At 40.2% G+C, this 26587-nt stretch overlaps 1 protein-coding gene across 1 annotated transcript in view; it reads right to left on the reverse strand.

Annotated features, from left to right (window-relative positions):
• Window positions 1–26587, reverse strand: part of LOC133644113 (E3 ubiquitin-protein ligase HERC2-like) — a 163967-nt gene that overhangs the window by 6222 nt on the left and 131158 nt on the right. Inside the window, exons 61-73 of the mRNA XM_062038431.1 lie at window positions 23758–23839; window positions 20410–20581; window positions 20200–20344; window positions 19901–20126; window positions 17851–18022; window positions 17560–17743; window positions 14317–14460; window positions 14060–14251; window positions 13544–13697; window positions 13370–13477; window positions 10940–11071; window positions 4983–5141; window positions 2082–2200 (exon numbers count right to left, since the gene is read on the reverse strand). Coding sequence (XP_061894415.1) covers window positions 2082–2200; window positions 4983–5141; window positions 10940–11071; window positions 13370–13477; window positions 13544–13697; window positions 14060–14251; window positions 14317–14460; window positions 17560–17743; window positions 17851–18022; window positions 19901–20126; window positions 20200–20344; window positions 20410–20581; window positions 23758–23839 — 1989 coding nt within the window. The remainder of the gene's footprint in view (window positions 1–2081; window positions 2201–4982; window positions 5142–10939; window positions 11072–13369; window positions 13478–13543; window positions 13698–14059; window positions 14252–14316; window positions 14461–17559; window positions 17744–17850; window positions 18023–19900; window positions 20127–20199; window positions 20345–20409; window positions 20582–23757; window positions 23840–26587) is intronic.

A 26587-nucleotide genomic window follows, 5' to 3' on the forward strand; every position in this document is an offset into this window, starting at 1 on the left:
AAACAAAAATTTCAAATATACAATGCAGAGTAATATATTTCGGTACTTGATGCATGCTACAGTTAGAAATTTAGCATGCTAAAACATTTTTTAAGCTAATTTAACAGGTATACACCTCAGCGTCAAATATTTTGTTACTTGACAAATGCTGTTAGCATGCTAACGCTAGTAGGGTAGTTTTTTTTAAATAATTTTAAAGGCATATATCAGTGTCATATTTTGGTACCTGATGTATGCTAATGTTACCATGCTAGCATCTTAAGCACATTTTTCAGGTATACATTGCAGAGTAATATATTTTGGTACTTGACGTATGCAATGGTTAGAATTTTAGCATGCTAACCATTTTTTAGCTAATTTAGCAGGTATACACCTCGGCATCAAATATTGTGTTACGTTACGAACACTGTTAGCACTAGCTTTTTTTAGCCAACTTAAAGGTATATATCAGTGTCATATTTTGGTACTTGATGTATGCTAATGTTAGCATGCTAGCATTTTAAACAACATTTTCAAATATACATTGCCGAGTAATATATTTTGGTACTTGATGCATGCTACAGTTAGAAATGCTAAAATATTTTTTAAGCTAATTCAACAGGTATACACCTCAGCGTCAAATATTTTGTTCCTAACAAATCCTGTTAGCATGCTTAAGCTAGTAAGCTATTTTTTTTTTTAGATAATTTTATAGGCATATACCAGTGTCATTTTGGTACTCGGTGTATGCTAATGTTAGCATGCTAGCATCTTATTCAAATTTGTCAGGTATACATTGCAGAGAAATATATTTTGGTACAGTTACAATTTTAGCATGCTGACCATTTTTTAGCTAATTTAGCAGCTACACACATAGACATCTTAGAAGTAGACGCAGCATTGGCTGCAGTGACGCGAGAAATTCGGCCGCCATCTTGAAGTGGTGATGACGAGCCGGCGGGCAGCCTGAACTGACAGTTGACAGGTAGAAAACAAAGATGCCGGGCTGGTGTTCAGCGGTTTTAGGCAAGGTATAAGACAATACAGCCCTTTGAGACACTTGTGATTTAGGGCTATATAAATAAACATTGATTGATTGATTGATTGATTAACAGTATAATTGTAACCAGGAATAAGTCTTCAAGTAACAATATTCAAATACTAACAATGTTGGGTAAAACGGAATTTGGCTTTATTCTGAATCCAGTGAAACAGATTGGTGGTTTTAGCTGATATAAAGACTTTCAGGTGTTTATATATGTTTATGTTTAAGTATTTGGCAGACGATTTTATCCAAAGCGACATACATAAAAAATACATATAAAACAATCACTGTAAACATTATCGTTTAAGGGAAGAATGTAATACAAAATATCAATACAAAGTGTCAAGACAGAATAAACTCTCTGCAACAGAGATACAGTCTATAAGATATATAGATATCTAATGTATTCATACATTGTTTATGTAGGATATACGCATGTATATATAACCTAACCATATTGTTTCTTCAATTTAAAAATAGCTGACTGTTTTTTTCCCCCTTCTCTGGGATTATATTCCCAGTTTTGATCTCGGACGTCTGGTCACTTATAGCATATAAGAATATTCTATTACTGTTAAGCAAACTATGAATAATAAAACACGTCAAAACATGTGTCCTTATCATAGCTACACGTATGACAAAAAAACGTGAAAAAATCAGTGGTATTCAGTGAGGTAAGATGAATTAAATGCGCTGACAGTTAATTTCTCCTGCCAAATGAATTGCGTGCATCTTGGAGCGGATCACCACTCCAAGATGGCGGCCCCGCGTCTCGTCAGCGCCAGTAGGCAGCAGCGCTCCATGCTGCGTCTACTTATAAGATGTCTATGGGTATACACCTCAGTGTCATATATTTTAGAATTTCATTCATGCTAATGTTAGCACAGTGCTGTTAGCATGCCAGTTTTTTTTTTTGCCTCATATTTTTCGAGCTATCCGGCCAGCGTGCTAGCTGTCAACATTTCAGTTGGGCTGTGGCTTCTCAGCATTCACATGAAATTTCTAGAGAGTGTCAACAAGACTTAAGCCGGCTTCTCCTGGCCAAGCAGTGACTCACCATCGAGCGAGCCTCGCCCTCAGTGTCCCCCAGCAGCCTGTTGATGTTGATGGACTGCCCAAACTCTGTGGTCAGGAGCTTCCTCAGTCTTTGCAGAGCCCACATTCTGTGTCCTGCAGCTGCCACCAACACCACAACATGGAGTCATATTCAGCTTTCAAAACAATGGACAGATTCATGTTGTCCCTTTCCCCAAATTCACGGTTTTCCTGGAATTTCCGGTCATTTTCTCCCCATTGACAATGACTGGGAAATATACAATCTACTGCATATCCCACATCTCTCATCCAATTTTCATTCAAGCCAGCATGTTCCTCAGTTCCGAAAATTCCCTGATTACCCGGAATTACCAGGTATTTCCCCCCATTGAAAATGAATGGGCAATATACAAACCATTCCATATCCCGCATTCTTCAACCCATTCAACATCCACACACTCCACTCACTTTGGACAATCAAAATACCATTTTACAAGTTCAAACAAATTTCAGGAATTCCCAGAATTCCCGGTTTTCCAAAGCCCTAATTTCGCCTCTTCCTGGAAAGTTTTCACAGTCCACATTTTTCAACTGTTTTTGACCGTTCCACCATCAAAACTACCATTTTTCTTCAACATTTTTCAAATCGTATTGACAAGTTCCAACACCAACCCATTCATAACATCTAGGACAATTGTGCTAGTATCAATATTTTCAAAAATTCTCGGTTTTCCCGAAATTTCCAGTAAATTCCCATTCAAATGAATGGACGTATTCATAGTTATACATTGCGCAAAATTGTGCGCCATTTTTTTACCTGATTCCAACCTTTCAAACATCCACCCACACTACTCTTCACATATGTCAAACACAAAACATGTTGTCTCTTTCCCAAAATTCCCGGTTTTCCTGGAATTTTTGGTAATTTTCTCCCCAATGACAGTAAATGGGAAATATACCATTTACTGCATATCTCACATTTCTCATCCGATTTCCATTCAAGCCAGCATGTTCCTCAGTTCCGAAAATTCCCTGATTACCCAGAATTACCAGGAATTTCCCCCCATTGAAAATGAATGGGCAATATACAAACCATTCCATATCCCGCATTCTTCAACCCATTCAACATCCACACACTCCACTCACTTTGGACAATCAAAATACCATTTTACAAGTTCAAAAAAATTCCAGGAATTCCCAGAATTCCCGGTTTTCCAAAGCCCTAATTTCGCCTCTTCCTGGAAAGTTTTCACAGTCCATATTTTTCAAATGTTTTTGACCATTCCACCTTCAAAACTACCATTGTACTTTTCCTACATATTCCCGGTTTTCCCGAAATTCCGAAATACCCATTTAAATTTAAACTGTTATTACATCAACATTTTTCAACCGTATTGAAAAGTTCCAACACCAACCCATTCATATTATCTAGGACAGTGTTTTTCAACCTTTTTTGAGCCGAGGCACATTTTTTGCGTTGAAAGAATGCGGAGGCACACCACCGGCAGAAATCATTAAAAAACGAAACTCGGTTGACAGTAAAAAGTCGTTGTCGCAATTGTTGGATATGACTTTAAACCATAACCAAGCATGCATCAATATAGCTCTTGTCTCAAAGTAGGTGTCACATCACGCCCTGATGTATTTTGAGATTTTTGCTGTTTTCCTTTGTGTAGTGTTTTAGTTCTTGTCTTGCGCTCCTATTTTGGTGGCTTTTTCTCTTGTTTTGGTATTTTCCTGTAGCAGTTTCATGTCTTCCTTTGAGCGATTTTTCCCGCATCTACTTTGTTTTAGCAATGAAGAATATTTCTGTTGTTTTTATCCTTCTTTGTGGAGACATTGTTGATTGTCATGTCATGTTCGGATGTACATTGTGGACGCCGTCTTTGCTCCACAGTAAGTCTTTGCTGTCATCCAGCATTCTGTTTTTGTCGACTTTGTAGCCAGTTCAGTTTTAGTTCCGTTCTGCATAGCCTTCCCTAAGCTTCAATGCCTTTTCTTAGCGGCACATTCACCTTTTGTTTATTTTTGGTTTAAGCATTTTTACCTGCACACTGCCTTCCGCTGTTTTCAACATCTACAAAGCAATTAGCTACCTGCTGCCACCTACTGATATGGACTCTGCCGAGCTCTGGACAGCACCGACACTCAACAACAACACATCATTTGCAGACTATAATTACTGGTTTGCAAACAATATTTTTAACCCCAATAGGTGAACTTACATAATCTCCCACGGCACACCAGTGTGCTGCGGCACAGTGGTTGAAAAACACTGATCTAGGACAATTGTGCTAGTATAAATATTTTCAAAAATTCTCGGTTTTCCCGAAATCCCGAAATTTCCAGTAAATTCCCATTCAAATGAATGGACGTATTCATAGTTATACATTGCGCAAAATTCTCAAAATTGTGCGCCATTTTTTTTTTACCTGATTCCGACCTTTCAACCATCCACCCACACTACTCTTCACATATGTCCAATGCAAAACATGTTGTCTCTTTCACAAAATTCCCGGTTTTCCTGGAATTTTTGGTAATTTTCGGGAAATATACCATCTACTGCATATCCCACATTTCTCATCCAATTTCAATTTAAGCCAAGCATGTTCCTCGGTTCCAAAAATTCCTTGATTACCCGCAATTACCAGGAATTTCCTCCCTATTGAAAATGAATGGTAAATATACAAACCTCTCCATATCCCACATTCTTCAACCGATTCGAACCGTTCCAACATCCACACACTCCACTCACCTTGGACAATCAAGCTACCATTTCACAAGCAAAAAAGATGGAATTGCAAACTCTAGATACCTTTTGCTTTTCTTAGTGGAAGTAAAAATCTTCACTGCAACCCCACATTTCCCCATTGTGCTATGAATAAAAGTCTGCTAAAATAAATGCTAACAGACTGGATCGTACCTAGCGCGCTAAGCTGGGCGCACGCCGCCAGGGAAGCAGCCAGGCGGGGCACGATGCTCCTGTTGGAGGCGAAGTTGAGCCTGAAGTCCAGGAGGCAAGTCACCAAGTCCATGGAGGGGCAGGACAAGATGCAGCGGTCGGACAGCAAGTCTTTGGGACCTGAGGAGCAGAATGTCGTCGTAGTAAAAACGATCCCCGTTATTGCATGTAGGGATTAGGGATGGGTAAAGAATCCCGTACTTTTTTTGGCACCGACCGAATCCCACCGGGCAGCGATTCACGTAAAATCCAACAGTGCAATGTTTCAATGCCTGGATTGCGGACTCAGCCAAACTACCTCTCGGTAATGTTGCAATTTTAAACGCCAACAAAGAATTTGACTTAAAAAAACGCTCCAACGTAAGTAAAGTAAGGCTCCACTTTTCCAAAAAACAATGCTATACATTGGATTTGCTATTGGCATGCTACTGATTAGCATTAGCGATTTTACATGGCAATATCAACACCTTCAAATGTTTGAGTTTGAGTTTATTTCGAACATGCAAGGATACAACATGATACATCACAATTTCCAGTTTCTCTTTTCAACATGTTGGAAAAGGAGTAGGAAGAAGCAGAGTTTATTTAATCCTACCCCTTTTCCTTTACATAACAGTTGCTAACACTTTTGTTCACTTCCTGTTCTCAATTTTATTCACAATATACTCCATAAGTAATCACAATAAAATAAATAAATGAATAATAATTGGTGAAGTAAGTCATATTTCATATGATGAGATGAGTAAGATTATTTTGAGAATGAAAGAATGGATGGATGAAATAAATTTAGATTGTTTATCGTGGTTCTTCTTCTTTGTACTTTGTAAACCAGGGGTGTCCAAAGTGTGGCCCGCAGGTCATTTTTTAACGGCCCCACGGCCCATTTTAAAATACGATTAAAAAAATTAAAAACATAAAAAGTGGTATGAAAGACCAAACAGGTGAAATGTAACAAGAAAATGTTGCAATGTTTACTCTTAATAACACAAAGCTGCCATGCAGGCTGTTTCTTTCTTTAAAAAATAATAATGAATCAACATCAATGTTATTATGAATTATTGACCTATCCAAGGCTCCAATTACGTCACATTAAATATTGCACTTTGAGATATTTTTTGGGGAAAATGTTGCATATTTTGTGTCTGCCATATACATTTTTTTTTAAAGAAGGGCCTAAAACAAACAAACAAAAAACATAAACAACAATAATAATAATTGACGGATAGAGCTGAAGTTGATCTCGAGATTATTGTGTTAAAAGTAAACAGTAAAAAAATTTTATAATTTATTTTTTAACACTTTAATGAGTAGGACCCTTTTGGTTCCCCAATAATTTTAGTGTGATTTGTTTTTAAGTGTCATCGCTCAAAAAAATAATAATGAATTAAAATCAATGGTGTTATGAGTTATTGACCTTTTTAAGGCTCCAATTATTATATAATCTCAAATATTCCACTTAACAATTTTATTGGGTGAAAATATTGCATATTTTGTGTTTTTTTCCATAAAAAAACAGGGTTTTCTTTGACAAAAAGAGCATACGACATAAATCTTTAAAAACGTTATATTGACAGATAGACCTAATGTTGATCTAGGGATATAAAACTTGAATAATAATAAAAATAATAATACTGAATAATGACACATTTATAATATTTTTTTTTACCAAAACCCTTTGGGGTCCCTGGGATCAAGCCTGAGTGGAGGCCTACATGTATATATTTTATACATATATTGTATTGGTTTTTAAAATAAAAAAATATCAAAATGGCCCCCGCTTGCTTTGATTTTTCAGTGTGCGGCCCTCAGTGGAAAAAGTTTGGACACACCTGATGTAAACACTTTAAGTTTGAAGAGTTTCTTGAAGTGGATCATATTAGTACATTGTTTGATTGCTTTGCTTAATCCATTCCATCATTTAATCCCACATACTGATATACTGAAGGTCTTAAGTGTTGTACGTGCATACAAATGTTTTCAATTACATTTTTCTCTAAGATTATATTCCTCCTCTTTTTTTGAGAAGAATTGTTGTACATTCTTGGATAGCAGGTTAAAGTTTGCTTTGTGTATAATTTTAGCTGTTTGCAAATTCACTATGTCGTGGAATTTCAGTATTTTTGATTCAATAAATAAAGGATTTGTATGTTCTCTATATCCAACATTATGTATTATTCTAACTGATCTTTTGTGTAACACCGTTAGTGAATGAAGTGTACTTTTGTAGTTGTTTCCCCATATTTCTACACAGTAATTCAGATATGGTAACACTAGCGAGCAGTAGAGAATATGGAGGGATTTTTGGTCCAGAACATGTTTTGCTTTAAAGGCCTACTGAAAGCCACTACTACCGACCACGCAGTCTGATAGTTTATATATCAATGATGAAATCTTAACATTACAACACATGCCAATACGGCCGGGTTAACTTAAGTGCAATTTGAAATTTCCCGCTAAACTTCCGGTTCAAAACGTTTTTGTATGATGACGTATGCGCGTGACGTCACTAGTTAAACGGAAGTATTTGGACACCATTGAATCCAGTACAAAAAAGCTCTGTTTTCATCTCAAAATTCCACAGTATTCTGGACATCTGTGTTGGTGAATCTTTTGCAATTTGTTTAATGAACAATGGAGACTGCAAAGAAGAAAGTTGTAGGTGCGATCGGTGTATTAGCGGCTGGCTGCAGCAACACAACCAGGAGGACTTTGACTTGGATAGCAGACGCGCTAGCCGCCGACCGCACGGATGATCGGGTGAAGTCCTTCGTCCTTCCGTCGATCGCTGGAACGCAGGTGAGCACGGGTGTTGATGAGCAGATGAGGGCTGGCTGGCGTAGGTGGAGCGCTAATGTTTTTATCATAGCTCTATGAGGTCCCGTTGCTAAGTTAGCTTCAATGGCGTCGTTAGCAACAGCATTGTTAAGCTTCGCCAGGCTGGAAAGCATTAACCGTGTATTTACATGTCCATGGTTTAATAGTATTGTTGATTTTCTGTCTATCCTTCCAGTCAGGGGTTTATTTCTTTTGTTTCTATCTGCATTTAAGCACGATGCTATCACGTTAGCTCCGTAGCTAAAGTGCTTCGCCGATGTATTGTCGTGGAAATGAAAGTCACTGTGAATGTCCATTTCGCGTTCTCGACTCTCATTTTCAAGAGGATATAGTATCCGAGGTGGTTTAAAATACAAATCTGTGATCCACAATAGAAAAAGGAGAAAGTGTGGAATCCAATGAACCAGCTTGTACCTAAGTTACGGTCAGAGCGAAAAAAGATACGTCCTGCACTGCACTCTAGTCCTTCACTCTCACGTTCCTCATCCACAAATCTTTCATCCTCGCTCAAAATTAATGGGGTAATTGTCGCTTTCTCGGTCCGAATCGCTCTCGCTGCTGGTGTAAACAATGGGGAAATGTGAGGAGCCTTTCAACCTGCGACGTCACGCTACTTCCGGTACAGGCAAGGCTTTTTTTATCAGCGACCAAAAGTTGCAAACTTTATCGTCGATGTTCTCTACTAAATGCTTTCAGCAAAAATATGGCAATATCGCGAAATGATCAAGTATGACACATAGAATGGATCTGCTATCCCCGTTTAAATAAAAACATTTCATTTCAGTAGGCCTTTAAAGACGGGCTCATATTTTAGGGCACCAAGGCAAACATTATTTTCTTTCGAGGCAGGAGATATATATATGTACATATATACTAGGGGTGTAACGGTACGTGTATTTGTATTGAACCATTTCGGTACGGGGGTTTCGGTTCGGTTCGGAGGTGTACTGAACGAGTTTCCACACGAACATATTAAGTAGCCGCCTCCGCTTCTTTCTGCCTCTGTCTGTACTCTACACAGCACCCAGCATTGTCCCACCCACACAACCATCTGATTGGTTACAAACAGAGCGGTAACAGCCAATCAGCAGTGCGTATTCAGAGCGCATGTAGTCAGTGCTTAGCATTTAGCAGGTAAGCATCAGGCAGTGGACTCTCCCCCAAATGATAATAAACACCTCCCAGTCAACTACTACTAACGTCACTATGAGCCCGTTGACCTTCTAGAAATATAAACTGCAGCTCAGCTCGCTCGCAGTCCTGGCTTGAGGTGAAGGCTAATTCGCTTTTAGCGTAACGTTAGCTCATTTTTCAGTGTGTGTGTGTGTGCGTTACGGACAGCAAAGCCCTGTCTGTCTGTTATTTCACTTGACCTTTTTCTGTGTTGATTGAGCTGTGTTGAAGCAGCAAAAAAGGACACTATGTTAAATGAAGAGTTTCTGTCTCTGATAGTTGATATAATAATGTAACTGCATCATTAAGCCTACATGAACTCCATGGTGTTCAGGGATGAATAGTCTCTCCTATTGCTATTGTACCATTTTTTCAGCTACAGTTACATTAATCATTAGTAATGGAGCAGCCTAGTTTTGAATGGCAGGGTCCCTGCTATCACATGTTGATAAAAATATAACATTTACATAATTAATCAACTACAGGCTTCCCGAATGCTGTGATAAATTAAGCATGATGAGTTGACTTGAAACTGTTTAATGTTGCACTTTTTATATGTAGAAGAAAAGTGTAGTAATTGTATTTAATCTGAGCAACAACTTGAGGCAGTTTAATGTTGATTAACATGGGCAGAATTATTATAGTGTTCCCAATGTTAAAAGGATAAAGCCATTGTTTACCAATTTGTTAAATAAATAACCAAAAATGTATATTTTGTTGTTTTCTTACTGTATCGAAAATGAACCGAACCATGACCTCTAAACCGAGGTATGTACCGAACCGAAATTTTTGTGTACCGTTACACCCCTAATTTATACACATATATACACACAGTGTTGGTGTTAACGCACTTTTTGTGTCTTTTTACGCATTGAAATCAGAAAGGACGCAAAATTCCTGAAGTCCACGCGTCCCCAGGACGCAACCTGAGGGTTCCTGGTTCAATCCCCACCTTCTACCAACTTCGTCACGTCCGTTGTGTCCTTGAGCAAGACACTTCACCCTTGCTCCTGATGGGTGGTGGTTAGGGCCTTGCATGGCAGCTCCCGCCATCAGTGTGTGAATGGGTGAATGTGGAAATAGTGTCAAAGGGCTTTGAGTACCTTGAAGGTAGAGAAGCGCTATACAAGTATAACCCATTTACAAACAAACCGGTAACAATTTCCACGTATCGGAAATCGGTACCCTTGAAGGGGTAAATATCAAGTACAGGGTACTTTTAGAGGCACCGACCAAATTCCGTCGGTACTACTGGGTATCGATTCACGTAAAATCAAACGGTGCCATATTTTGCTACCTAGTTGCAAACTCGCCACGTCCGGTTGCAAACTAAACACAGAAACAAGCAGTCCAGCAACACTCAGGGCGGACTCAGTCAACTGAGCAGTTTTTAACGCCAACAAAGCAAGTATGCTCGGTAGAAAACACTCAAGCGTAAAGTAAGGCTCCGATCTTCCAAAGTGCGCTAGCTCTATGCTAATTGGATTGCCGAAGACAGGCTATTATTAGGATTAGCAATTTTACATGCCTTTTTTTATTTAAAACGCCTCCAAATGTTGTAATGACAATTACAACCAAGATAAATTCTACAATCAAACAGCCGGTGTGTTATAATTACAAAACTTACAGTACAAACACTTTGTAGGGCGCAACATAACACATTCAGCTTCATGTAAAAAAAGACACTTCCTAGTTATTATCTCGTCTTGAAAGTCCCCCTGCATTGTAGATGAGACTCAAACGTACGGTCCCATTTTCAAATGTTACATAAAAAGTACGTTTAGATCATCAAACGATGATTATTTATTAAGGCACACAGGAAACTGGTCGCGTTGAGAACCAGTATGGATTCCCAGTTAGCATACTGGTTGAAATGTGAACGCTGTGTGCGACGTGTGCTTTGTGCTTACCGGCGGCAGGCATGATGGGGTAGACGGTGAAGCGCCACCCCCAGCCGTTAACGGAGCCGTCGCTGGTGAATTTCCACTTGAGCTCGTCTCCCGGGATCCTTAACTCGCTGGACCAGTCCGTCCACTCCCGACCTGGAACACACACACAGAACCAAGTCTTTACGGCCAGGGCAGGGGTGTCAAACTCCTTTTGATTGATTGGTTGATTTTAACAATGAGTAATATATGAATATACATGTATATATATATAATACATAAACAATTTTTTTTTTTTACATAAGCTGCAAAAAAAAAAAAAATTACATTTCACTTTAAAAACTGGCAGCTCGGTCACCACAATTTTACAGTAAAAGCAGTGTTGTTTTACAGCATATACAAAAACGTAATAAATGGAATGGAATGGAGAAACAGTACCACTGTTTTTAGCTGTAAAATTCAAGGAACGGAGCTGCAAGTTTTGTTTTTTACCGTAAAATCTTGTTGTTTTACAACAATTATTTTGACCCGGGTGGCCAAATTTAGAGAAAAAAAATGTGTCTTGGGGCGGGTATATCTATATATATATGTACACATACATAAATACATATACATATATATATATACATACACATATACATATATATATATATATATATATATATACACATACACACATATACATATATACATATACTGTACATACACACACACACACATATATATATATATATATATATATATATATATATATATATATATATATATATATATATATATATATATATATATATATATATATATATATATATATATATATATATATATATATATATATATATACATACATATATATATATATACAAAAGTAACTCAGTTAATAACTCAGTTACTTACACTAAAAAGTAATGAGTTACTGTGAAAAGTAACTATTTAGTTACTTCTTTAAAAAAAAAATGTTTTAAAGCTCCCAACAATGCCCTTTTAGCCTTCATTTCAGTACTGTTATTGCACTGGAGAATAATACAATGTGTTGATCAACTTGACATGCATTTGCATCACTGAACTCTGCTAAGCAATGTGGTCTACATACAACACACAAAGACAAAGATATGTTACAAAGGGCCGAATTGTTTCAGGCCAGAACAAATTGACAAAACTATTTTAAATAGCTGCAACATAACATACATAAGTAACAAACAGCATAATAACAACATAGCTGTAAACCTGGCTTCACCTAAGGAAGGCACACATGACATACACAAAGCCTAACCAGGCATTTTTTTCTCTCAAGGAATTGTGAAATAAAATCATGTATTCATGAGATCAACACTGTACTGAAGCCCAGAACACTCTACACATTTCCCCAGTTTTAGTTTAGAGATAAGGAAAGATTGGCCTGGCCCACTAGGAACCCTCTTTATGTTTGTGAACTTTATAGTCTATACATTTAGAGTGATGTGATAATCAAACACTCTAGAAGTCTAGAATGAAAGAGTATATAAGAGAATTGACAAGAGTGTGTACCTTCAGTGCTGAATGATGAGCAGAGGCAGAGTTTGGAGTGTTTTCTTTAGTTTGTTTTCCATGTTTATGTACTCACTGTCCACTGTGTCCAGAAACTTGGAAAATGTTTTCGTGCCATTTGCTGTATCATGCTAATTAGATGCCTGAAAGCGGGTGACTCCACTGTAGAAATAGCCTGCATGTCTTCTAGCACATACGCTGCAATTGCTCCATCAATGTTGTCCTGGCTAGCAGTCCCTCCGTTAAAATCCTTAGGTGGTGGTGGTGGAGGTGAAGTGACATCGGAGACTGTCTCTCTCTTTACTAGCTTCGTCGAAGCATGTTGCTTTTGTAGGTGTTTCAGCAGATTTGAATTGCTGTTTTGGGCAGTAGACGGGATCTTTGATCCAAGACACAACTTACATTTAACTAAAATGTTCTTTTTAGAAAAGTAGTGAGAATATCTCCATGTTAAGAAACTCGACTGCAGCTCTGCCATGATGTGTAAGTAAAAACAGACATGCCCCCTTCCCACACCCACGCACACAGAGCGCGCGTCTCTCTTCTCCGGCATGTGACACAAGAAGAATCAGAAGGACGACACTGCAGCGCTCCAATAAAACACACTCAGATCTTGTTTCTAGCCGATACCACATAAAAAATAGCGTAAAATAACGCGGTAACGCATCATGTAGTAACTTTAACTGAGTTACTGAATATACAAAAATAACGCGTTAGACTACTAGTTACCGCCGAAAATAACGGTGTTACAGTACTAGTTACAGTAGTTAGTCCCAACACTGCTCCTATGTAAGTTGCTTTATTATTGTGCTCTGAAAGATATTTTACATGCGTAATTCTTTTTAAAAAACAGCCTTTTAGGCAGCCCCTGTTAGGGCACCTGAAGGGCGGCGCTATACACAACTTTATTGGGGTGGCTCTCCTCACCTGATCTGACGGAGATGATCCTGTTGGCTCCATCCATGACCGTCAGCGGGTCGTGGCGTCTTTCTGTTGAGCACTGTCGGTCGAACTCGATCCTCAGACCTTCAGCACCTTCAGCACAGAGCACCAGTCAGACGGGAAGTTGGGTCCGCATTATTCATGGCTTTTGTTGCGTACCGGGGATCTTGACGGTGCCGCTGGTGGAGGTGTCGTCGGTGTAGGGGTGGCTGCTCTCCACCACCACGGGCTGGGAGGACAGGCGGCCGCTCTGAGAGTCGGTGGCCACGTCCTCCAGCTCGGTGACGCACAGCTCCAGCAGCATGTCGGCCACCTGCACACAACGCCTCACACCTTCAAGCACGCCAACCTGTCCGCCCGAAAGACGCGACTCGGATCCGAACCGCGAGTGAAATTCATTACGATTCCGATTAAATTCCTAATTGTAAAAAATCTTTTTTAGGTCATCTCTCCGCTTATTTGCAGTGCGTATTGAACAACAAGCTTTTGTAACATGTGACCTGTTTTCTAAAGTTGAATCATCACTCATACGCCAAACAATATATCGCGACAATCGGTTTGAATCGATTCTGAATCAAATAGTCACCAAGAACTGAAATGAGTTGAATCGTGAGGTATACTATTTTTATCATTGATTATATTGATTGGACAAAAAACATAAGATGATGGAGTTACCTGCGGATACGCCGTGCCCATGCCGGACAACACGGCCGACAGCACGTCCTTGCCTTTGTCCCCGGAGCGACAGGACACGGCCAGCTTGAGCAGGTCCACCATGACTCTGGTGTCATCAGGAACCAGCAGGCTGGAGAACTCATCCAGGTACTGAGGTTCAGGACCCACAACTTTGCTCTGGTTCTCAGAGTCCTGGCAACAACACCACTGTGTGAACTAGGTGCTGGACTAAAGATCTTACTGGCAGACAGGCGGACCTCTTTGGTCTTAGTCATGGTCTCTGCGATGATGCTGGCAGCGCCCGGGTCGTCGGTGACGGGGATGAACGGACGAGAGGAGGCACCGGATGCAGACGGTGTGACGGCTGATGACGGCGTCAGTGCGTCTTCTGAAGAGGGCGGCTGTTCACACACGATAACAGTAATGAGTTGTGGACCCAAACGAGGACAATAACATGAATGAATTGCGGACCCAAATGAGGACAATAACATGAGTGAGTTGCACACCCAAATGAGGCCCAATCACAACAACATGAGTTAGTTGTGGACCCAAATGAGGACAATAACATGAGTGAGTTGTGGAGCCAAATGAGGACAATAACATGAGTGAGTTGTGGAGCCAAATGAGGACAATAGCATGAATGAGTTGTGGAGCCAAATGAGGACAATAACATGAGTGAGTTGTGGAGCCAAATGAGGACAATAACATGAATGAGTTGTAGACCCAAACTGAGGACAATAGCATGAATGAGTTGTGGACCCAAATGAGGACAATAGCATGAATGAGTTGTGGAGCCAAATGAGGACAATCACATGAATGAGTTGTGGAGCCAAATGAGGACAATCACAATAACATGAATGAGTTGTAGACCCAAATGAGGACAATAACATGAATGAGTTGTGGAGCCAAATGAGAACAATCACAATAGCATGAATGAGTTGTAGACCCAAATGAGGACAATAACATGAATGAGTTGTGGAGCCAAATGAGGACAATCACAATAACATGAATGAGTTGTAGACCCAAATGAGGACAATAACAGTAACATTTATGAGTTGCGGACCCAAATGAGGACAATCACAATAACATGAGTGAGTTGTACACCCAAATGAGGACAATCACAATAACATGAATGAGTTGTAGACCCAAATGAGGACAAGAACATGAGTGAGTTGTACATCCAAATGAGGACAATCACAATAACATGAATGAGTTGTAGACACAAATGAGGACAATAACATGAATGAGTTGTGGAGCCAAATGAGGACAATCACAATAACATGAATGAGTTGTAGACCCAAATGAGGACAATAACAGTAACATTTGTGAGTTGCGGACCCAAATGAGGACAATCACAATAACATGAGTGAGTTGTACACCCAAATGAGGACAATCACAATAACATGAATGAGTTGAAGACACAAATGAGGACAACAACATGAGTGAGTTGTACATCCAAATGAGGACAATCACAATAACATGAATGAGTTGTAGACACAAATGAGGACAATAACATGAATGAATTGTGGAGCCAAATGAGGACAATCACAATAACATGAATGAGTTGTAGACCCAAATGAGGACAATAACAGTAACATTTATGAGTTGCGGACCCAAATGAGGACAATCACAATAACATGAGTGAGTTGTACACCCAAATGAGGACAATCACAATAACATGAATGAGTTGTACACACAAATGAGGACAACAACATGAGTGAGTTGTACATCCAAATGAGGACAATCACAATAACATGAATGAGTTGTAGACACAAATGAGGACAATAACATGAATGAGTTGTGGAGCCAAATGAGGACAATCACAATAACATAAATGAGTTGTAGACCCAAATGAGGACAATAACAGTAACATTTATGAGTTGCGGACCCAAATGAGGACAATCACAATAACATGAGTGAGTTGTACACCCAAATGAGGACAATCACAATAACATGAATGAGTTGTACACACAAAAGAGGACAACAACATGAGTGAGTTGTACATCCAAATGAGGACAATCACAATAACATGAATGAGTTGTAGACACAAATGAGGACAATAACATGAATGAGTTGTGGAGCCAAATGAGGACAATCACAATAACATAAATGAGTTGTAGACCCAAATGAGGACAATAACAGTAAGATTTATGAGTTGCGGACCCAAATGAGGACAATCACAATAACATGAGTGAGTTGTAGACCCAAATGAGGACAATCACAATAACATGAATGAGTTGTAGACACAAATGAGGACAACAACATGAGTGAGTTGTACATCCAAATGAGGACAATCACAATAACATGAATGCGTTGTAGACACAAATGAGGACAACAACATGAGTGAGTTGTACATACAAATGAGGACAATCACAATAACATGAATGAGTTGTAGACACACATGAGGACAAGATGAGTGAGGACAACAACATGAGTGAGTTGTACACCCAAATGAGGACAATCGCAATAACATGAATGAGTTGTAGACCCAAATGAGGACAAGATGAATGAGTTGTAGACCCAAATGAGGACAATCACAATAACATGAATGAGTTGTGGACCCAAATGAGGACAATAACATGAATGAGTTGAGGACCAAATGAGGACAATAAGACAAATGAGTTTTAGACTCAAATGAGGACAATCACATTAACATGAATGAGTTGTAGACCCAAATGAGGACAATCACAATAACATGAATGAGTTGTAGACCCAAATGAGGACAATCCCAATAACATGAATGAGTTGTAGACCCAAATGAGGACAATCCCAATAACATGAATGAGTTGTAGACCCAAATGAGGACAATCCCAATAACATGAATGAGTTGTAGACCCAAATGAGGACAATCCCAATAACATGAATGAGTTGTAGACCCAAATGAGGACAATCCCAATAACATGAATGAGTTGTAGACCCAAATGAGGACAATCACAATAACATGAATGAGTTGTAGACCCAAATGAGGACAATCACAATAACATGAATGAGTTGTAGACCCAAATGAGGACAATCACAATAACATGAATGAGTTGTAGACCCAAATGAAGACAATCCCAATAACATGAATGAGTTGTAGACCCAAATAAGGACAATCACAATAACATGAATGAGTTGTAGACCCAAATGAGGACAATAACATGAATGAGTTGTAGACCCAAATGAGGACAATCACAATAACATGAATGAGTTGTAGACCCAAATGAGGACAATCACAATAACATGAATGAGTTGTAGACCCAAATGAGGACAATCACAATAACATGAATGAGTTGTAGACCCAAATGAGGACAATCCCAATAACATGAATGAGTTGTAGACCCAAATGAGGACAATCCCAATAACATGAATGAGTTGTAGACCCAAATGAGGACAATCACAATAACATGAATGAGTTGTAGACCCAAATGAGGACAATCCCAATAACATGAATGAGTTGTAGACCCAAATGAGGACAATCCCAATAACATGAAAGAGTTGAGGACAATGTGGAAGCGTACCTCTCCCTTCTTGTCCTGCCAAGGGTTGGGGATGAGCGGGCCCTCAGGTTCAGGCAGGACAGGTGAGGCTTCATCAGTGACACTGGAGGAGGAGGAGGAGTCAGGCGGGGGCACAGGTGAGCTGGGAGGTCGCTCTGCTGGCACGATCATGCTAGCGGGCATCAGTGCGCCAACCACAGCATCCCTGAGGAGCACAGAGCCCCCAGTTAGGAAAGTCCATCTTCTTACACAGCAGTCTGTGGCCCTCAGTGGAGCAGGTTGGGGCCCCCCTGTGTGTCTGGACTCTGGTACCTGGCATACATGATCTGCAAGGCTGACAGGACATGAGACAGAGCTTGTTGCTTGGCCAGGTTGCCGTCCAGGCTCAGGAGGATCTTGGCCAGTGATGGTCGGTTTGGCTTCACGTTGCTCTGACCGCTCATCTTGTTTCTGGCAGACGAGGAGTCGCTGTCTGCCGGCACACCTGGAGAGAGAGCACACCTGTCACTTTGCACAACACTGCCCCCTGCTGGGAGGCAACAGTTGAAAGCTGCCCTATTAAGCAAAAGGGTTCATGAACACCAAACATGATAAAAATCTATTATCTCCATCACTTGTTTGCTCCACTTTGAGGGAAGATCCTCAAAAAGCTCCTTCCTGACAGACATGCTACCACCCCGAGATAGATGATCTCGCTCCGTCTACACACCCAACACGTACAAAGAGCAGGCTTCACTATACATCCTAAAATAAAAGTATGCCGACTATCCGTCAGCCAGTAACAGACGTAGGAGTTGTAGCTGTCTATTACATCTATGCTTATGCTAGTGTTGCTAAACTAGCAGGATGTTAAAATGTAATGTTAGCATGTAACTCACATAGCTATGCTAGTGTTGCTCAACTAGCAGGATGTTAAAATGTAATGTTAGCATGTAACTCACATAGCTATGCTAGTGTTGCTCAACTAGCAGGATGTTAAAATGCAATGTTAGCATGTAGCTCACATAGTTATACTAGTGTTGCTAACCTGAATGATGTTAAAATGTAATGTTAGCATGTAGCTCACATAGCTATGCTAGTGTTGCTAACCTAGCATTATGTTAAAATGTAATGTTAGCATGTAGCTCACATAACTATGCTAGTGTTGCTAACCTGAAATTATGTTAAAATGTAATGTTAGCATGTAGCTCACATAGCTATACTAATGTTGCTAAACTAGCATGAAGTTAAAATGTAATGTTAGCATGTAGCTATACTAATGTTGCTAAACTAGCATGATGTTAAAATGTAATGTTAGCATGTAACTCACTTAGCTATGCTAGTGTTGCTGAACTAGCATGATGTTAGCATGTAGCTCACATAGCTATGCTAGTGTTGCTAACCTGAAATGATGTTAAAATGTAATGCTAGCATGTAGCTCACATAGCTATGCTAGTGTTGCTAACCTGAAATGATGTAAAAATGTAATTTTAGCATGCAGCTCACATAGCTATACTAATGTTGCTAAACTAGCATGATGTTAAAATGTAATGTTAGCATGTAGCTCACATAGCTATGCTAATGTTGCTAACCTGAAATGCTGTTCAAATGTAATGTTAGCATGCAGCTCACATAGCTATGCTAGTGATGCTAAACTAACATTATGTTAAAATGTAACGTTAGCATGTGGCTCACATAGCTATACTAATGTTGCTAAACTAGCATGATGTTAAAATGTAATGTTAGCATGTAGCTCACATAGCTATGCTAGTGTTGCTAATTTTACGTGATGTTAAACTGTAGTGTTAGCATGTAGCTCACATAGCTATGCTAGTGTTGCTAAATTAGCATGATGTTAAAATGTAATGTTAGCATGTAGCTCACATAGCTATGCTAGTGTTACTAACCTAGCATGATGTTAAAATGTAACGTTAGCATGTAGCTCACATAGCTATGCTAGTGATGCTAACCTAGCATGATGTTAAAATGTAATGTTAGCTATGGTAATGTTGCTAATTTAACATTTTAAAATGTAATGTTAGCATACAGTATAGCTCACATAGCTATGGTAATGTTGCTAATTTAACATGATGTTGAACTCTAAGGTTAGCATGTAGCTCACATAGCTATGCTAGTGTCGCTAATTTAACATGATGTTAAAATGTAATGTTAAAAAGTAGCTAGCTCACCTAGCATGATGTTAAATATAATGTTAGCATGCAACTCACATAGCTATGCTGTGTTGTTAACCTAGAATGATGTTAAACTGTAGTGTTAGCATGTAGCTCACATAGCTATGCTAAAGTTGCTATATATATACAGTCAATCAGTCGCAGTTGAACATATTATATATTTAATATTTGAATTGAAAATGATGTCTCACCTAAATAAGACGCCCCGAGTGAGTCCCTGGCAGTCTGGAACAGGACCGGCTCGTGGACAGAGGGTGTGGTCACATCCACGGTGGTCCAGGCCACGCTGTGGGAGGAGCCACAGGCCACTCTGGTGATCTTCTGGCCCTCCAGACCCTGCACCAGCATGGGCTTCCTGTTGACCGTTGTGGTGCCATTGCCTTGTTGTCCGTGGTCGTTGTCCCCCCAGGCGTACACCTGAAGGGGGCGGCGGCATACTCGTGTCTCGCGGTTCTATGAGAGGCGCTTCGGGCGGCCATTGTTTACTCACCTGTCCTGAATCGGTGACCGCCAAACAGTGCAAGGCTCCAACTGCAACATGGACTATCTTCTTGCCTCGCAGGCCCTCCACCATCTGGGGCTTCCGCACGTGGACGTCCGTGCCGTGTCCCAGTCGGAAGTAGTCCCCTTTGCCCCTGTGTGGAGGTCCACGTCACGTAGGGGGACATGTTTGGCATGAGGGCGGGAGGGGTTTAATTACCATGTCCACACCACGCCTGATTTGGTCAGAGCCAAGGAGAACTGAGCTCCGCACTCAATCTGGGAGACGCCCTGTCCGTTCAGCCTCTCGATGTTCTGGGGAATGTTGCATCCCTCGCTGCCTCCTCGACCCAACTTGCCGAAATCCCCGTCGCCCCAGGAGAACACCAACCCTGCAAAACAAGAACAATCCATGTATGCATGTGGTCCCCTCGGTCCTCTCGGTCCAGAACCTGCTTCCGTGTCAAACCCAATGAGATTCGAGAGCACTCGGCACCGAGCTGTCAATTGGCTGTCTAATGCAAGCTCTTAAGGTGTCAGGGAGGGAAGTTTGACCTCCGTTACACTAACCCGCCTAAACCAAACTTAAATCCGGGTCACGGCACCAAATTAGTGGCTTTTCACTTGTGATGGGTTTGTAGACCGCGACCATCCGAGTCACAGCGCAAAATTAGCGGCTTTGCACTCGTGATGGGTTAGTAGACAGCGATCATCAGGGTCACAGCACCAAATTAGTGGCTTTGCACTCATGATGGGTTAGTAGACAGCGATCAGCCGGGTCACAGCACCAAATTAGTGGCCTTGCACTCGTGATGGGTTAGTAGACAGCGGTCATCCGGGTCACAGCACCAAATTAGTGGCTTTGCACTCGTGATGGGTTAGTAGACAGCGATCAGCCGGGTCACAGCACCAAATTAGTGGCCTTGCACTCGTGATGGGTTAGTAGACAGCGGTCATCCGGGTCACAGCACCAAATTAGTGGCTTTGCACTCGTGATGGGTTTGTAGACAGCAATCATCCAAGTCACAGCACCAAACTAACGGCTATGCACTTGTGATGGGTTGGAGACAACGATCACCCGGGTCACAGCACCAAACTAACGACTTTGCACTTGTGATGGGTTGTAGACAACGATCATCCGGGTCGCGGCACCAAATTAGTGGATTGACTTCGCACTCGTGATGGATTTGTAGACAACTATCATCCAGGACACTGCACCAAATTAGTGGCTTTGCACTCATGATGGGTTTGTAAACAACGATCAACCGGGTCACAGTACCAAACTAACGACTTAGCACTTGTGATGGGGTGTAGACAACGATAATCTGGGTCACGGCACCAAATTAGTGGTTTGACTTTGCACTCGTGATGGGTTTGTAGACAACGATCATCCAGGACACGGCACCAAATTAGTGGCTTTGCATTCAAAATGGGTTTGTAAACAATCACCCGGGTCACAGCACCAAACTAACGACTTTACACTTGTGATGGGTTGTAAACAACGATCATCCGGGTCACGGCACCAAATTAGTGGTTTGACTTTGCACTCGTGATGGGTTTGTAGACAATAATCATCCAGAACACGGCACCAAATTAGTGGCTTTGCACTCGTGATGGGGTTGTAAACAACGATCACCCAGGTCACAGCACCAAACTAACGGTTTTGCACTTGTGATGGATTGTAGACAGCGATCATCTGGGTCACGGCATCAAATTAGTGGTTTGACTTTGCACTCGTAATGGTTTGTAGACAACTATCATCCAGGACACGGCACCAAATTAGTGGCTTTGCACTTGTGATGGGTTTGTAAACAACGATCACCCGGGTCACAGCACCAAATTTGTGGTTTGACTTTGCACTCGTGATGGGTTTGTAGACAACAATCATCCCGGACACGGCACAAAATTAGTGGCTTTGCACTCGTGATGGGTTTGTAAGCAATGATCATCAGGGTCACAGCACCAATTTAGTGGCCATACACGTGATGGGTTTGTAGACAACGATCATCCAGGACACGGCACCAAATTAGTGGCTTTGCACTCGTGATGGGTTTGTAAACAATGACCATCCGGGTCACAGCACCAATTTAGTGGCTTTACACGTGATGGGTTTATAGACAACGATCATCTGGGACACAGGACCAAATTAGTGGCTTTGCACTCCTCATGGGTTTGTAAACAACGATCATTCAGGTTGCGGCACCAATCTAATGGCTTTGTACTCGTGATGGGTTTGTAAACAACAATCATAGCGTCACAGCACCAAATTAGTGGTTTTGTACTCGTGATGGGTTTGTAAACAACGATCATCAGGGTCACGGCACGAAGTTAGGGGCTTTACACGTGATGGGTTTGTAGATAGCGATCATCTGGGTCACCGCACCAAATTAACGGCTTTGCACTCGTGATGGGTTTGTAAACAACGATCATTGGGTCGCGGCACCAAATTAGTGGCTTTGCACTCGAGATTTGTTTGTAGACATCTATCATCCGGGTCACGGCATCAAACACAGTGGCTTTGCACTCGTAATGGGTTTGTAGACAACGATCATCCGGGTCACGGCACGGATATTCCAAGTAATCTACGTGGATACTGCGGGGGTCCCAATACAACTTTTCCACTTCTGATAGCGGAAGCCTTCAGTATTGTCCGATATCAGTATTAATGCAATAGGATATCAACAGGAATCAAAAGGTACCTGTATCATTTTGTAATGTTAGAAAAGGTTTGATTAAGTGAAATGAATCGAACAGAAAACAACGGTAGGTATGACAACCTATTAATTATTAACTGTCCGGAATGCACGTACGCTGTCTTTAAGTTGAAGTGGAGTGGTTATTGTTTTTGTTGACACCTGGCGGTGACAATAGGTCATGAAGTTCAGCTGGTGACGCAAATAGTTGAATGATGCGGACACGTTTGTTACTGTATACTTTTGAATACGCTTCTGCCTTGGAGACTTTGTGTGTGTAAGTAATATGTAAACATAAATTATTTGATACTTGTTTTTATTGACAAATGTCCCGTTTTATTGTTCAATGATTATTACCTATGTCTAGCATGTGTGCTTAGCTATTGTGTAGCTGCTAGTCGCCTATAGCCAAGCATGTTTACCTTTTGCAAATGACTTGACTAAAATAGAATAAATTGAGTAAACACGCTGCAGGGCTTCTTGTATCGCACATGATATCGCACATGTTACATGAAATCTGATGTCAATATCCTTTCGAGACAATTTCAAGGTAATAAAGTTTGTTGATAGCTAATTTATTTACATTCATACAAATGTAAATATTGTAATAATTTTTTTTTTTTTAATATTAATAACATATTACAATCAAGCAAAAAATTAAATTAAATAGTAAATATGGATAGAAATATTTTAAGTAATACTGAGGAAATAAAAAGTAAATAAAATAATGCTATATAAATTTATAAATTAATAAAAATGTCATGTAAGTAAAGGCATGCTTGTATCGCACATGAATTCACACATTTTACATACAAACACATAAGTTGTTTTTTGCTGATATCAGAGCGCTATCAGTATCGGATCTCCAAAAGTACCTTCATCAGTAAGTGCCAGAGTTTGAGCATCCCTGCTGCCACACGCCACCTGCACCACACGGTATCCCAGCAGCACTTTCACCTGCACGCCACAGAAAAAAGAATCATCAGGATTAAATCATCACGATACGCTAAACTCACACAGAATTAAACTACAAATCCAAAAACCAGTGAAGTTGTCACGTTGTGTAAATGGTAAATAAAAACAGAATACAATGATTTGCAAATCCTTTTCAACTTATATTTAATTGAATAGACTGCAAAGACAAGATATTTAATGTTGACGCTGAGAAACTTTGTTATTTTTTGCAAATATTAGCTCATTTGGAATTTGATGCCTGCAACATGTTGCAAAAAAGCTGGCACAAGTGGCAAAAAAGACTGAGAAAGTTGAGGAATGCTCATCAAACACTTATTTGGAACATCCCACAGGTGAACAGGCTAATTAGGAACAGGTGGGTGCCATGATTGGGTATAAAAGTAGATTCCAAGAAATGCTCAGTCATTCACAAACAAGGATGGGGCGAGGGTCACCACTTTGTCAACAAATGCGTGAGCAAATTGTCCAACAGTTTAAGAACAACATTTCTCAACCAGCTATTGCAAGGAATTTAGGGATTTCACCATCTACGGTCCGTAATATCATCAAAAGGTTCAGAGAATCTGGAGAAATCACTGCACGTAAGCGATGATATTGCGGACCTTCGATTCCTCAGGCGGTACTGCATCAAAAAGCGACATCAGTGTGTAAAGGATATCACCACATGGGCTCCGGAACACTTCAGAAAACCACTGTCAGTAACTACAGTTGGTCACTACATCTGTAAGTGCAAGTTAAAACTCTACTATACAAAGTCAAAGCCATTTATCAACAACACCCAGAAACGCCGTCGGCTTCGCTGGGCCCGAGCTCATCTAAGATGGACTGATGCAAAGTGGAAGAGTGTTCTGTGGTTTTGACGAGTCCACATTTCAAATTGTTTTTGGAAACTGTGGACGTCGTGTCCTCCGGACCAAAGAGGAAAAGAACCATCCGGATTGTTCTAGGCGCAAAGTGTAAAAGCCAGCATGTGTGATGGTATGGGGGTGTATTAGTGCCCAAGACATGGGTAACTTACACATCTGTGAAGGCGCCATTAATGCTGAAAGGTACATACAGCTTTTGGAGCAACATATGTTGCCATCCAAGCAACGTTACCATGGACGCCCCTGCTTATTTCAGCAAGACAATGCCAAGCCACGTGTTACAACAACGTGGCTTCATAGTAAAAGAGTGCAGGTACTAGACTGGCTTGCCTGTAGTCCAGACCTGTCTCCCATTGAAAATGTGTGGTCCATTATGAAGTCTAAAATACCACAAGGGAGACCCCCGGACTGTTGAACAACTTAAGCTGTACATCAAGCAAGAATGGGAAAAAATTCCACCTGAGAAGCTTCAAAAATGTGTCTCCTCACTTCCCAAACGTTTACTGAGTGTTGTTAAAAAAGAAAGGCCATGTAACACAGTGGTGAACATTAAGGCTGCAGCTAACGATTATTTTTCTATCGATTAATCTATAGATTATTTTTTCGATTAATCGGTTAATCTATGGATTATTTTTTCGATTCATCTATAGATTATTTTTCCTTTTACCGATTATTTTTTTTATTCAAAATGAAGATGAAAAAATAAATGTAGGCCAGTTTTTTCAAAAGGCATTGCTTTTATTTACAAAAAAAAAAAGTATGGCCACTCAGTCAACATTGACAACAACATGACAAAATATTCTGTAACAATGTAAACATTTAAAACTTTTAACATTTAACAAAATTAAAAGTAGCTTATTTGCTTTTTAATGTGCAAATATAAAAGTAAACATCCAGTGCAAATCGTAATATTCTGCAATAGTATAAGCATTTCAAAAGTAAAAGTATTGCTTATTTTGCTTTAAAATGTGCAAAAATAAAGATAAACATCCAATACAAAAAAGTGCCAATCTAAATATTCTGGAGCACTGAAAACATTAAGTATTGCTTTTAAAATGTGCAAAATAAACATCCAGTCCAACACAGTACACAATAACCAATTCTACTCATTCCAGTGAGTGACTAACAGTTGTAATGAAGAAAGGTTAGCATGTCTACATGCTCTGGTTCTTTTCTTGTTTACAATATTCCCAGCAGCTGAAAATAAGCGCTCAGAAGGGGTCGATGTGGCTGGAACTGAGAGCTAATTACCGGTAGCCTTCACCTCAAGCCAGGACTGCGAGTGAGCTGAGCTCCAGTTTATATTCCTAGAAGGTCAACGGGCTCATAGTAGGGATGTGCGTATCGATCCTGTGGTATCGATATATCGATACTCACACGCTACTCATTTGGCATCACTTTTCTGAAAAAAGTATCGATATAAACCAAAAAACGGCGTGTGGGGGGTGCAAGCATCACTTTCAGATGTTTTTGATGACTTACTTAACTTACTATGTGCTGGGACACCCCTGTACCTGGCAGAGTATAGAGCTGGCCCAGTCACGTGACAGGAGACAGCGAATGAGCGTGGTCAACGTGCAACACACACACAGCCAGCCGACAGCGATGCAGCCAGGCATATCCAGTGTTGTCCAATTGTTGACTTAAAACAGGCATTGTTTTTTTGTTTTTTTAGTAATGTTTACTGAATATTTTTGTTTAAATGATTATCCTAAATTCAAATAATTTCCACACAGGGGAATTTACTGTTAGTTGAAAATTGCTTGAGTATTTAAAACAAGATAAGAAAGGGATAACATTTGGAGATTCTTCATCTTTGCATTAGTTTTATTTTTTTCCAAGAAAATCTTGAAATATATGATTG

The sequence above is a fragment of the Entelurus aequoreus genome, linkage group LG27, assembly GCF_033978785.1.
Source record: "Entelurus aequoreus isolate RoL-2023_Sb linkage group LG27, RoL_Eaeq_v1.1, whole genome shotgun sequence".
NCBI classification, from domain to species: Eukaryota; Metazoa; Chordata; class Actinopteri; order Syngnathiformes; family Syngnathidae; genus Entelurus; species Entelurus aequoreus.